Genomic DNA, 13,533 nt, shown 5'->3' on the forward strand with positions numbered 1-13,533 from the left:
ACGGTAACCACTTACCATCGAGTGGGCCGTGTGCTGGTCTGGCTGCTCGGACAATAAAAATAAAATAAAAACTTATACCTGAAATTACCACGTTCTATCAGAAACTGCGAAACCTAATGACATTTAAAATATTTGTCAAATATAAGGGAACTTGTATAGGTGGTGACTATTGATGCCCATAGAGGTCGTCGTGGCCTAAAGGATAAGACGTCCGGTGCATTCGTGTTGAGTGATGCACTGGTGTTTGAATCTCAGGCGGGTACCAATTTTTCTAATGAAATACGTACTCAACAATTGTTCACGATTGACTTCCACGGTGAAGGAATAACATCGTGTAATAAAAATCAAACCAGCAAAATTATAGTTAGCGTAATTACAGGTGGTAGGACCTCTTGTGAGTCCGCACGGGTAGGTACCACCACCCTGCCTATTTCTGCCGTGAAGCAGTAATGCGTTTCGGTTTGAAAGGCGGGGCAGCCGTTGTAACTATACTGAGACCTTAGAACGGATATCTCAAGGTGGGCGGCGCATTTACGTCGTAGATGTCTATGGGCTCCAGTAACCACTTAACGCCAGGTGGGCTGTAACCTCGTCCACCATCAAAACAATAAAAAAATAATAAAAAAATCACAAAAAGATGTCCACCACTTTGAGAAACGAGGAACAGTAGCGGCAGTTTAACTACCAGTGTGCTTAGTGCAAGTTTTTTAACGTTCTCGATCGCGTAAAAGTTAACTTATATTTGTAGTTGGAGTTGCAATGTTTGCTTACGTTTAGTTGCCTTCGTTATTAGTTGATATTTTTACAAAGAACATTCTCGTTAGATACATCGATTGCAGATAGTGCTATTAGTATAGAAACTTATGGGTAGGTACATGTTATAATATAGATGATATATTTAGATGGATACAAAATTTAATAATTAATATTATAATTATTCAGAATAATGTTGTTACGAGTCAGTATTACAGAAAAACGAATAAAATGTGATATTGAAGTGATAACTTCTTATGGAATGGTAAACTGCTTCGTTACGTAACGCGTTACAGCAGTCCAGCAAAATTAAAGTAGATTTGACTGTCATAATTCTATCTTAATTTATTTATTTATTTATTTATTTATTTATTAAGTTGCACCAACAAAGTGATCATCAATACAAAACATTGATAAATTGACAAAAGTTCATGGCAGATGTCACCTCAATTATAGGTGCAATCGACAGTGCATTAACATCAAAAATAAAAAATATACAGCTAAGATTTGAATACATTTCATTCATTGCTTAAGATTAATTTAATTGGGAGATGATCCGCGACAGATTTTTCCTGTAAGTAGTGAGACAATCAGAAAAAACATCTATTTCACTTAAAATAAGTTCAGCGCAATCGGACAACTCCGAAGGAACATTGACGGAGACCGCGCTACCGTGGACATTATTGTAGTCCCAAAGGATTCTGTTTAAGGGAGAGTAAGCACCTAAATTCGAACGAGCGGGCTTTCTTATAAACGGTTTATATTTCTTCGTTCTTGGTAGGTACTTAGGGGCTAATATTTTTATCTGGGTTAATAGATTAGGCGTGTCGGTTATTCCATGAATTAATTTGTACAGAAATATACCCCCCATTAGTTTTCTCCGGTTTAGAAGAGAGTCTAAATTAAAGTGGCAAAGTCTATCTTCATAGCTGGGTAACTTCCTACCCAGATTGTAGTTGTAAGACAAGTACCATAGAAACCGTTTCTGGACACTTTCCAATCGTTTCTTGTATATTTCATAGTAAGGATTCCACACAATGCAGCAATATTCCAAGGTACTGCGTACGAGAGCATTATAAATTGTGATCTTAGTGTTTGGTTTTTTGAAATCTTTGCAATTGCGAAATATAAATCCCAATGTTTTAAAGCTCTTTCTGGTAATATTCTGAATATGTGTGCTGAATTGCAGCTTACTATCAATGGTCACACCCAGATCCCTAATAGTTAAATAGCACAGTAGTAATTCATAATAAGAGTTATGCGTACCTACGGCGCTCGCTTCGAATATAACTCCCCTTTTGTAGTCTTTAAGCAACGTTTTTTTATAGTTGTTTCAACTATGTCGTACAATTTTCCAGAAAATTCAAGAATATGCAAGAAATGTTCTAGATCACTAGTTTTCTCTATGTCAAGAGCATTTTTGGGGTCATTTGTACACTCTTTAAACAACTCAAACACTGAAAAATGCTCTAAAGCATTCAAAAGAGGTTGGTTCCAGTATCCAGTGGTTTCGATATTAGTTTTCGTTATCAGACAACAGATGGCATTAATCGTACTTAGACAAAAATTTACCTGATTTTTTTCATAATGACATTTTTGTGTCAATTTTAATTACTGAAGTGACCACTGACCATTGTAATTTTTTCCAATACAAGAATAACGAAGGTACCTAATGCAGCCTGATCTAATATTTTGATAAAAATACTAAAGCCACCATCGTATGTAATTTATTTGATACCTATTGAAGCAAACTAAAGTTATGTTGCTGTTGACTTGAAGAAATATTTATTTCATAAATAAAATAAAACAAGTAACACACTTCACTCATTCCGGCCGAAAAGTATCCACTTGACTTTGTAACAATTTCACTATAACTGTCAGTGTCAAAGTTTTGATGAATGAAAAGAAACAATACATTAGTGGCAATTTATTTTAAATTGGCGCAAACAAAGTTTTGAACTATTAATTAAACTTTTACGATTGTGACAGAAAAATGTCTTCTAAAGACTTAAATAACTTCTTAAAAGCATTGGACGCAGTCAAAGAAGATTACACTTGCGGCGTCTGTTCAGAACTCTGTAAAAATCCAGTGACTTTGAGTAAATGTTTTCATTTGATATGCGCTAGTCACTTCGAGGGCTTGGACGCTTGTCCGACCTGCGGGACGAATTTAGAAGGTTGCAAAACCTTCACCGACGAACGTCTTGCCGTATGCATAAACTCGGCGAATAAATTAGACGAGATATTCAGTTGTTTTAGATCTAAAGAAACGTCTACGACAAAACAAGATAAAATCGAATCTAACAGTAAAACCACGTTAACAGATGTCCGAAAACCTCAGGCAAAGCTCCGAAGCCACGATATTTCAATAGCCAGCAGTAAATTCAGCAAGTCCAGTGAAAAACGCAATAATAAAGGTGAAACGCCACTACACATCGCCTGCAGGTTAGGTAAAGTTGACAAAATCACCGAACTATTAAACCAGGGCGTCAATACGAACACTAAAGACAATGCCGGTTGGACGCCTTTACATGAAGTTGTTCAAAATGGACGACTCGACTTGGTCACTCTTTTACTCCAATATAACACTTTAATTGACGTGCCGGGGCTCAATAATGAGACACCATTGCATGAAGCAGTCAGATACGGACACCGAGAAATCATTGAAGAACTTGTCAAACATGGAGCGGACATAAACTGTAGGAATTCTAAAGGGGAAACTCCACTGCAGCTAGCTACAGATGACTTGAAAATAATATTAAAGAAGGCATCAGAGAGTTTGATTCAAACACAGTCCGTTAATGTGACTCACATGTCGATCTTGCACTCAGAGTTAGATTTTGATGATATAAGAGTCTATTGTGTATCTCAGCAGAAGTCGGTTGTATCAAAACTAAAATTGCTTTGTAAACAACACAGCAATTTGCATATTGAAGTCAAATTTACAAAAAAAGTAACACATTTGATCGTTGATGCCGAGAATGGTATATGTATGTCGACAATAGATGTACTGCAGGGGATCGTGAATTCCATATGGATATTAACGTCAGATTGGGTCCTGAAATCTACAGAAGATAGTTTGGAACAGTTTGAACAATTTGAGGTTACTGGAGTGGGTACAGCATCCTACAACGGTGAGATTTTAACTCTTAACTTTGTTTAAAAATAAGAATTTTGAAAAAAAAAAAAAAAAAAGTTGAGATGAGTGGACACGCCCACAGCCTATCTGGTATTAAGTGGTAACTGGAGCCCATAAACATCTACAATGTAACTACCGCCACTCACCCTGAAACATGAGTTCTGGGTCTCAGTTTTTCCAATACAATTGCTGCCCCACCCTTCAAACTGAACTGCATTACTGCTTCGTGGTAGAAATAGGCAGGTTGCTGGTACCTACGAAGCGGACTCAGAAGATGTCTCACCACCAGTTAAATATTTTAGTGCCAAATATTTTTTTTAAATAAATGCCATATCTAAAACAATATTCAGTATTAAAGCGGTGTGTATAAAGTGCTAAGTGCTGAATAATATTTTTTGTCTGTATACAAATACAATAAGAAGTCAAAATATCCATTCCCGATCCTTCGGTCAGAATGGAAAGCAGTCGACGTCGCCCCAAACACGTCATTTCGGATCCTTCCGATCAACTAACGGTGCTTTTAGGTACCTCAAGCACCGTTCATCGTTCTCGTCGAACCCGTCGCTTGTGACGAAGGGTTCGACGAGTAAATTAACCCTCAGACCCAGCCCACTGAGTTTCTCGCCGGATCTTCTCAGTGGGTCGCGTTTCCGATCCGGTGGTAGATTCTGCGAAGCATGGCTCTTGCTAGGGTTCCTGCTAACAACGTCGTTAGGTTTGAGCCCCGCAAGCTCACCTACTAGTTAAGGTTACGCTGAAATAGCCTCTCAAGGCTAAATTCCTTGGGCCCGCGGTCTGCTCTCAACACCTGCAGATCGTTGAGTCTCACATACCCCGCGCGCCCCCTAGGCGCGGGGACCTCGTAGGAGGTTCGGCCCTCGGCCCGGAAAAAAAAAAAAAAAAAAAAAAAGCCTCTCAAGGCTCTCAGCTTAGGTATGAAAAAAAAATCAAAATATAGGCACTCACTCAAACTTTATTTAAACTCACTGAGTTTAAATAAAGACACTGCATGATAGCTCTGCATACCAATTTTCAGCATCATACATTGAAGAGCTATCTTAATGTGTACCACCTTGTCTGTTAATATTAAATTTATAATTTAACAACCCTATACTCCTTGGCTGTACTCATGGATGAAAATTTCTGTTTCTCTGAGAGAATCAATCAATCAAGTTAATCAATCATTGTATGTATCAAGCTACTTCCCTAACCGCTTCTAATCATAAGGACATGAACCTTATTTAGTTTCACATCATTTTCATATTATCGTCCTCAAACTATAATTTGAAATTTGTTACAGGTCCTAAAACAGCTCGTTATAACAAATACAAGCAACTACCAGGAGTGTTTGATGGCTGCCACTTCTATCTACACAATTTCAATATGAAATACGAAATATCCAAGCACCTGGTGCTGACCAAAGCGACTATAAGCAAGCTGATTACTGATGCAGGCGGTATAGTGCTCAGGAGAGTGCCCAACCCGGAATCCATACCGGACCAAGAGAAATTGGTGCCGTATCATGCTAAAAAAGATGGAAAACTATATATTTGTTCGCATTATATAATTTTTAAAGACACGTACCAGCCAATGTATAATATGCAGCATCTTAAAGCGCTGCCAATAGGCTGGTTGATTGAGTGCATAGAGAGATATGAACTGTGTGATCCGTGATAGAGATCGGAACTTGTTCCTTGAAAGCAACAAAACTGATAATCTATATATTAATATGTGAAGCAAAAACTTTGTACACCTTTTTACGAAAATTGCGTGGAAAATCCTCCGTATGAATTTTCCCACACTTACAGAGAATATAGGGAAGAAGTGCAGAATGCTAATATTTTTTTTAAATTATGCATTAAAAATATATTAAAAATAAAAAAAACATTACACACTACCATGTATTTGACACACACACACTTTATTTTCTTTGTTTATTGTCAAACTTTTATTATTGCTTAAAGTCTGTAGTTAAATTGAGAATAAGTTAATATTGTTTATCTTTCTTGGCGAAATTTGTGACTATAGAAATATAATAGTTTTTGACAATAGAACCATAATAATGTTCAAACTTATGATTTCAATTAATTATAGTCGAAGTTCGACTTCTACGGGACCACTAGTGTTAATAAATACTTGTCCTTTATGAAGCCAGCTGATGTACGCCCGAGGGCAATGACCCCGCGCGTCGGTTCATTTATAATTGCATTACATTGCTGCAGATGTAAACGACAAGCAATGTAGCATAAAAATTAAATATTTTTGTATCATGGTTGTCACACTATGTCCTTTGAAAAGGTTCATAATTTTATTATTCTTAATAATCCATAAATTAAAATTAAGTATTGATCGTATTAAATCTGATTGTTGAAACTGATAAAGTTGAATTATTAAGTTATATAAAGTTGAATTTAATTCATATTAAATTATAAGCATATTCATATTTCATTCATATAAATTATATATTTAATTTTTTTATTGCTTAGATGGGTGGACGAGCTCACAGCCCACCTGGTGTTAAGTGGTTACCGGAACCCATAGACATCTACAACGTAAATGCGCCACCCACCTTGAGATATAAGTTCTAAGGTCTCAGTATAGTTACAACGGCTGCCCCACCCTTCAATTCGAAACGCATTACCTCTTCACGGCGGAAATAGGCAGGGTGGTGGTGCCTACCCGCGCGGACTTACAAGAGGTCCTACCACCTGTATATATATATCTGTATACCTGTATATATGTATCAAGGGATGATACAATATTTGGTTTATTTATCTTTGTAATTAAAGGCTTGTTTTATTTGGTATTGCCAACAAGAGTTTGATGGTTTTTAATTGAACTTCAATTAAGTTTACTCCATTCAAATACCTGAAGAAGTATTTTTTGTTATGATATTTTTTCCAAGTTTTAAGCTTTAAGCTCTCTCTTGTAGTTGCAAAAATATCGCTTAAACCAAATAGCCTTTCACCCCTCGATATATAAATTGTATAATATTTATTTATATTTTTTTAATTCATGATTGTAAATCAATTCTTCGTGATATTATTGGTGACAGATTAATTTGTATTTCATATAGAAACTTGTATAGTTGGTTGTAAACATTAAGAAATATAAAAATGTACAGACTTGTCATTGTTTTATTGGATGTATAGTATCTTTTGGGCTTTGGCATATTTTTTTTGGGCAGGGGGTCGAATCTCCTACCAGGTATCCGCGCCTAGACGTGGGATGTGACTGCAGATGTTGGTAGCAGACCGCGGGCCCATGGATATTTTAGAGTCCCACCGCACCAAACGACTCCAACTTGCACTCTCACACCTGACGTCTGATCTCCGCCCGAGTTTAGTGTTCAGTGTTTAGTGCCAGTTTTTTAACGTTCTCGCTACCGTAAAAGTTAACTCAAATTTGTATGGAGTTGGGACGTTCGGCACTAGGGGCGCTGTTCTGTTGAATTTCGTTAATAACAGTACGTAACAATATGAAAACTGTATTGTTAAGGGGATAGCTAGAATTTCTCCAGATAGCAACGGTTTTCTGGAAGAGAGATCTCGATAAGACAGCTTATTGCACAAATATGCTTGCCTACAGACTGTTTTTCAATGTCAATTAAGTTTTGATTTGCAATAAATTATACTCTCTCTCTTTCTCTTCTTGTTGCACTCTTCTCCGATATATCCTCGCTCATACAATCCATCCAAGTTTTAGAATACCCTCTCACATAACCGTCTAACATTTATACCCGGGGTCTTACCTCCATAACCTCGTCTTCTTCTTTGTTTTTTTATTTTTATTGCTGAGGTGGGTGGACGAGCTCACAGCCTACCCGGTGTTAACGGGTTACTGGAGCCCATAGACATCTACAACGTAAATGCGCCACACACCTTAAACCACCTTATCCCACTAGGTGGGGTCGGCACAGTGATTTTTCCTATTCCATTCACCTCGATCAGCCGTCATCTCAACACTCACTCCTCTCTCCGTCTTCTTCGGCAGACCTCTTCCCCCTCTACCTTGCACTACCATTTCAATACATCTCCTAGTCACACGCATCTCCTCTCTACGCATCACATGTCCACACCACGCTAACCGTCCGCTCTGTAATTTGTCAATCACCGGGGCTACTTTCACACTTCCTCTGATATACACATTCCTTATTTTAATAGCCACCTCATATAACCCTCCACTCTCTCTGTCACTGGTTTTACCCACAGACCCCTTCTTAAAAACTAATTAATAATTATCATACCATTTATCATGAAAAATAAACTAACACTTCACTTATTCCTCTCCCTGCAAGGTTGCCTGGAAGAGATCGCTTTCAGCGATAAGGCCGCCAATTTATATCACCGACTTTTGTTTTATTAGCTTACTCTGTACATATGGGTGTTAAATAAAGAGTTATATTATCTATATATTAATACCTGAAGCAAAACTTTGTATCCCTTTTTACGAAAATTGCGCGGACGGAGGAATATGAAATTTTCCACACTTATAGAGAATATAGAGAAGAAGTGCACAATACTAATATTTTTTTTAAATAATGCATAAAAGATACATTAAATCAATAAAGAAAACATTACACACACTACATACCATGTATTTGACGCACACACGCATGCATACTATTTATTGTCAAACTTTTGTTCTTGACGTCTGTTGTCAAATTGAGATTAAATATTGTTTGTTTTTGTTAATATTTTCTATAGTGTAGTCTTGGCGAAATTTGTGAGTATAGAAGTATAAAATACAATCATAATAGTGTACAAACTTACAATTCCACTTAATTATAGTCGAATTTCGACTACTGCGGGACCAGTAGTTATTATTATTATTAAAATGAAACAAATGAAACGAAATAGCTTAAGAGTTTATTAATAATAATAAAATAAAAAGCCTTACCAATGAAAACAACATAACTATTCGTCTACTTACAACATAATATTATATAGTATTTACAAATTTCATTAATTTATATATCGTATCGTATAAAAAAAACAAATGTTGTAATATTTGTTGTAGTAATATAGTATTTTTAATATATTATATATTATGTATGTATTTTAAAGGCAACAATAATAAAAAAAGATACCTCTAATTAATTTACTGATGATTGTTGACAAATCTCTACAATAATAATCTAACATGTTTAATAATGATCGCGTTAGTATAGTATAGATATATAATTCATCTACCTCTTCCACTATCAAGAAGTACTTACTATGCGAGTGTAATTTACCTGCTAAGTTCTCTTAGCTCACATGTATTTTCCAACTCTGAAGTTGGCCAGTATACACCACCCAACTCCGGAGACAGTTTAAGATACAACTTATCATTTGGGACGCTGTCGACTAAGTAAAATGCACAAACCAATCCCAGATCGGATCAGCGTATCTTTAAACATTATTAGCCAATAATAATACATATCACCATATTTATGTACAAGAGAATTAAAAAAAAACACTAACACTAATACTCCATATGTTATTTGTAACTTTGTAATAATATAAATAAAATTGAAAACGTATTAACGTCAGCATCGGATATTCAGATTGAGGGATATAACCGTCAGCACATATTTCACAGTCCGTGGTACGTAGCGTATCGGCACAAACACAGTTTCAATGCTGCCCAGCTGCGGTGAGCGTAATGGATTCTCGTCTTAGTATTTCGGTGAGCATTACGTTTATAAGAGAGTATATATTATGACTGTGCGTTATTGACTGATTCGCTCCACATTTCCTCAGGTCTGGTCCAATTTTGGAGTAAAACCGATGACTTCACTTGATGTGATTCAAGAACATCACTATGTTTCAAATCAGTATAATCTTCATTGTGGAGGGTATCAACTTGAGAAAATTATCAACGATATCCAAAAACAATTCTGACAATTCTTGCACTAAAAAACCACAATCGGCAACGCGTTCCGTTCAAAATCCCGAGGGCCATATTTCCGTCAGCATGCTCAGAATACTTGAGTATTTCCGTGAGCATCGCGTCTCGGCTCGCACGACCCTCGCGGTGTAGTAGATCGAGGAGCGTCAGTGCGGCATCGGGTGGTGGGGGGTGAGCACGGCGCCGGGGGAGGGCATCACTGACGTCAGCACCCCCGGCCCGCCTCCGACGCCGCCGCCGCAGAATATCACCTGGAAATACAGACATTATCATTAGTAAGGAATAGTTTAAAAAAAAACCAAAAGAAAAAATGCTTTTGTGACTAGCTGAACTAAATAAAGTAAAAATTAATTTACTACAAGCCAATAAAATTACTTTATAAAGATTGTGTTGCTTTTCTTCTTTTTTTTGTAAACCTATATTTGTATATATTTTTTACTGGTAATTTTTTTTTATTGCCTTTGTAAGCAGACGAGCATACGGCCCACCTGATGGTAAGTGGTCACCGTCGCTCATGGACGTCAGCAATGCCAGGGGCAGAGCCAAGCCGCTGCCTACCATTATAACTTTCTACTTATATGTGATTTTGACAGTGGAAACTTGTTTGGTCTTTGTAGTTTAGCTTTTTCAGTATATAATATGATATGTTGATTTTTTGTATTGTTGGTTTAATAACAAATAAATAAACAAATATATTAATGGCAGATATTAAAGGGCGGACTAAAAAAATATTAATAACATTAAAGGCACATTATGTTATATGAGATTTCTTCCGACAAACTAAGGACAGAGTCAGTAACCTATTTTATGTATGACATAGTGTAAATAGAACAATAAATATAGTGTAAATATACAAAAAGGCAAACCATATGGTTTGTCTTTTTGTATATATATTATATAAAACAAACATACATAAATGAATTTTAAATTGAGTTTTAAAAAATAGAAACACAACAGGTGATTGTTAAAATATTTGTTATTTGTAAGCAATTTTTTCCTCTATTGCCTCTATAGCCAAACTAGCATACGGCCCTCTTGACTGTGAGTGGTTACAGTCGTCCATGGACATCAGAAATACTGGGGGCATAGCGGACTCAATTTTTTTAAAATCAATCCCTTATCCCCCCCTGCCTCGGATGCTGCATCATCATCAACGTTGGTTCCATTGCCTTTATAGACAAAAACTAGCATACGGCCCTCTGACGGTGAGTGGTTACAGTGGCCCATGGACATCAGCAATACCGGGGGGCATAGCCGAGCCAATTTTTTTTTTTTTTAATCAATCCCCGATCCTCTGCCTTGGATGCTGCATTATCATCACCGCTGGTTCCATTGCCTTTATAGACAAAAACTAGCATACGGCCCTCTGACGGTGAGTGGTCACAGTCGACCATGGACATAAACAATACCGGGGGCATAGCCGACCCAATTTTTTTTTTTAAAATCAATCCCCGATCCCCTGCCTTGGCTGCTGCATCATCATCACCGCTGGTTCCGTACCTGAGACACGGGCGTGGCCTGCTGTCCGGGCGTCGCCAGGACGTACTGTTGCTGCCTCACCCCGGACACCTGGAAACCAGAACAATCGACACTTTGAAGGTCACCTTGTTCAACAGGCGTTATCGATCGCGTTAATCGCATCTTTTTTTTTTTATTTTTTTATTTTTTATTATTATTATATTTTTATTGCATACTAGCTGACTCGGCAGACTTCGTAGTGCCTCAATCGATAAATAAAAGACCTAAACTGTTGTATAAAAGAAACTTAAAACAAACAAATAGGAATCCGTCCGATGGGGGACACATCAAAGGAAAGCATTTTCATATTTATTTATCTACCTTTTAAGCCTTCTCTGGACTTTCACAAATAATTCAAGACCAAAATTAGCCAAATCGGTCCAGCCGTTCTCGAGTTTTAGCGAGACTCACGAACAGCAATTCATTTTTATAGATATAGTTGGACGAGCTCACAGCCCACCTGATGTTAATTGGTCACCGGAACCCAAAGACATCTACAACGTAAATGCCGTCACCCATCTTGATATATGAGTTTCAAGGTCTCAGTATAGTTACAACGGCTACCCCACCCTTCAAACCGAAACGCATTACTGCTTCACGGCAGAAATAGGCAGGGCGGTGGTACCTACCCGTGCGGACTTATAAGAGATCTTACCACCAGTAAAAAGGATAATATAGTTACAATGTACCTTACATTATCATATTAATATACATAATATAACATAAGCTTTTACTCAAGTTAAACAATTTCAATATTAAATAATTCAACTTAGATTAATTTAAGTTATCAATTCTATCGGGCGTACCAAAACACACATTTTCTTACAAAATTCCTGTTATAGATGTAGGAAGTAACACAATTAATTAGCGTACCTAACCACTGAAGGTATTCTGTAAGCGCCCAAAGACTAAGTACCATCGTTATGTTTACGTTTGCTGTCAACAGATGGCGCTAGTAGAAAAATTAGCTCGCGCCATCGACATGTGACACGGATTTCTACATATACTGAGGCGGAGTTAACTTCGTCGATGTCTATGGGTTAAGACGGTAACCACTTACCATTAAATATTTTTGTTGGAGCACATTCACTGAATCCTCAGTGAAATAATGTGTCTGATTAAAACTTGAGAAATATACGATAAAAATGAATGATGTGATTGATATTCCTCCTTTCGCTATTAAGCGCGCCTAATTTAAGTATGTGAGCGGTGGGACGGCGAGGCGGGAGGCATTTGCTGTCACTATTGATATGAGATTGGATACTATGATGGACGAAATCAATATAATTCTACATGATTCTGAATCAAGTATATGTCAGAGTAATTTCATATAGTTAATTTGTTTTTTGTTTATATATGAGTCGACTATTATCAAAGCCGGCAATCTGACTTTTGGACAATGATTGGTAAATCAGAAAAACGAATTATTGACTTTGTATTCCATTGGCAGTCACAAAACTCTTCTGAACGACATCTTAGATAAATAACAGGTTAACTATTAACCTTTATTTAATGCAGGTTTTGAACCGTATTCTTTGAAGGAGAGACGATTATATTCAAATCAATCTGTATTGACATATCAATAACATTTTTTTGTCCAAATGCACAGATTGCCACCTTTGATAATAGACGACTCAAGTATGAGCGCGCGTAACTAGATGGCCGCGCCTTATGCATGTGGTGATGCGACGGCGAGGCGGGGGCGTTTGGTGTGTTGGTGTCATTATTGATATGCGATTTGATACTATGATGGGCGAAATCAATATAATTCTACAGTATGATTCTGAATCAAGGATATGTCAGAGTAATTTCATATAGTTAATTTGTTTTTTGTTTATATATAAACGTAATCTTTTTTTATTGGAGTTTACTCCTTTAGAATCGATTTACATATATAGGGCCCGGGGTATGAAAATTATGGGGACCAAAATCGTACTAGCATGTCACACGAAATGCGTTATGCGCCTGATTGCGCATGTCACACGAAATGCGTTATCGCAGGTGACGCCGGGCTGCTGCGCCGGCAGTCCGCCACAAAGCCTCGTACTGATCGCGCGTTTCTCTCATTATTGTATTTTCATATATTTGTTAGTCGTTTGTTTTGTGTCTCGTTAATTTGTTAATAATCTGTAGTGTATCGTGTTGTCGTAATATAGAACTATTTCTCGTATTGTTTCGTTTAATTTTTTATATCCAGTAAACTCCAGTCGTGCGTCGGAGCGGACACACAC

The 13,533-nt window shown here is 37.1% G+C and overlaps 2 protein-coding genes across 3 annotated transcripts in view; one reads left to right on the forward strand and one right to left on the reverse strand.

Moving 5' to 3' along the window:
* The first annotated feature begins 2,405 nt into the window (after positions 1-2,405).
* Positions 2,406-7,020, forward strand: LOC101735323 (BRCA1-associated RING domain protein 1). The gene is made up of 2 exons (XM_012690640.4): positions 2,406-3,887; positions 5,193-7,020. The coding sequence occupies exons 1-2, from the start codon at positions 2,747-2,749 to the stop codon at positions 5,564-5,566; spliced, it is 1,515 nt and encodes a 504-aa protein (XP_012546094.2). The 5' UTR covers positions 2,406-2,746; the 3' UTR covers positions 5,567-7,020.
* A 1,723-nt stretch (positions 7,021-8,743) lies between these two features.
* The window catches only part of LOC101737485 (uncharacterized), a 35,758-nt gene continuing 30,968 nt past the window's right edge, over positions 8,744-13,533 (reverse strand). For both annotated transcript variants that reach the window (XM_012690632.4, XM_004926452.5), the window contains exons 14-15: positions 11,285-11,353; positions 8,744-10,035 (exon numbers count right to left, since the gene is read on the reverse strand). In XM_012690632.4, the coding sequence (XP_012546086.2) occupies positions 9,931-10,035; positions 11,285-11,353 (174 nt within the window). In that variant the 3' untranslated portion in view covers positions 8,744-9,930. The remainder of the gene's footprint in view (positions 10,036-11,284; positions 11,354-13,533) is intronic.

This window comes from Bombyx mori, chromosome 24, assembly GCF_030269925.1.
Source record: "Bombyx mori chromosome 24, ASM3026992v2".
Taxonomy (NCBI): domain Eukaryota; kingdom Metazoa; phylum Arthropoda; class Insecta; order Lepidoptera; family Bombycidae; genus Bombyx; species Bombyx mori.

Bases quoted from the DNA above. Each gene is read 5' to 3' on its own strand.
- LOC101735323 (XM_012690640.4), top strand. From the start codon at position 2,747: ATGTCTTCTAAAGACTTAAATAACTTCTTAAAAGCATTGGACGCAGTC. The intron at 3,888-5,192 runs GTGAGATTTTAA...AATTTGTTACAG, and splicing joins GGGTACAGCATCCTACAACG to GTCCTAAAACAGCTCGTTAT.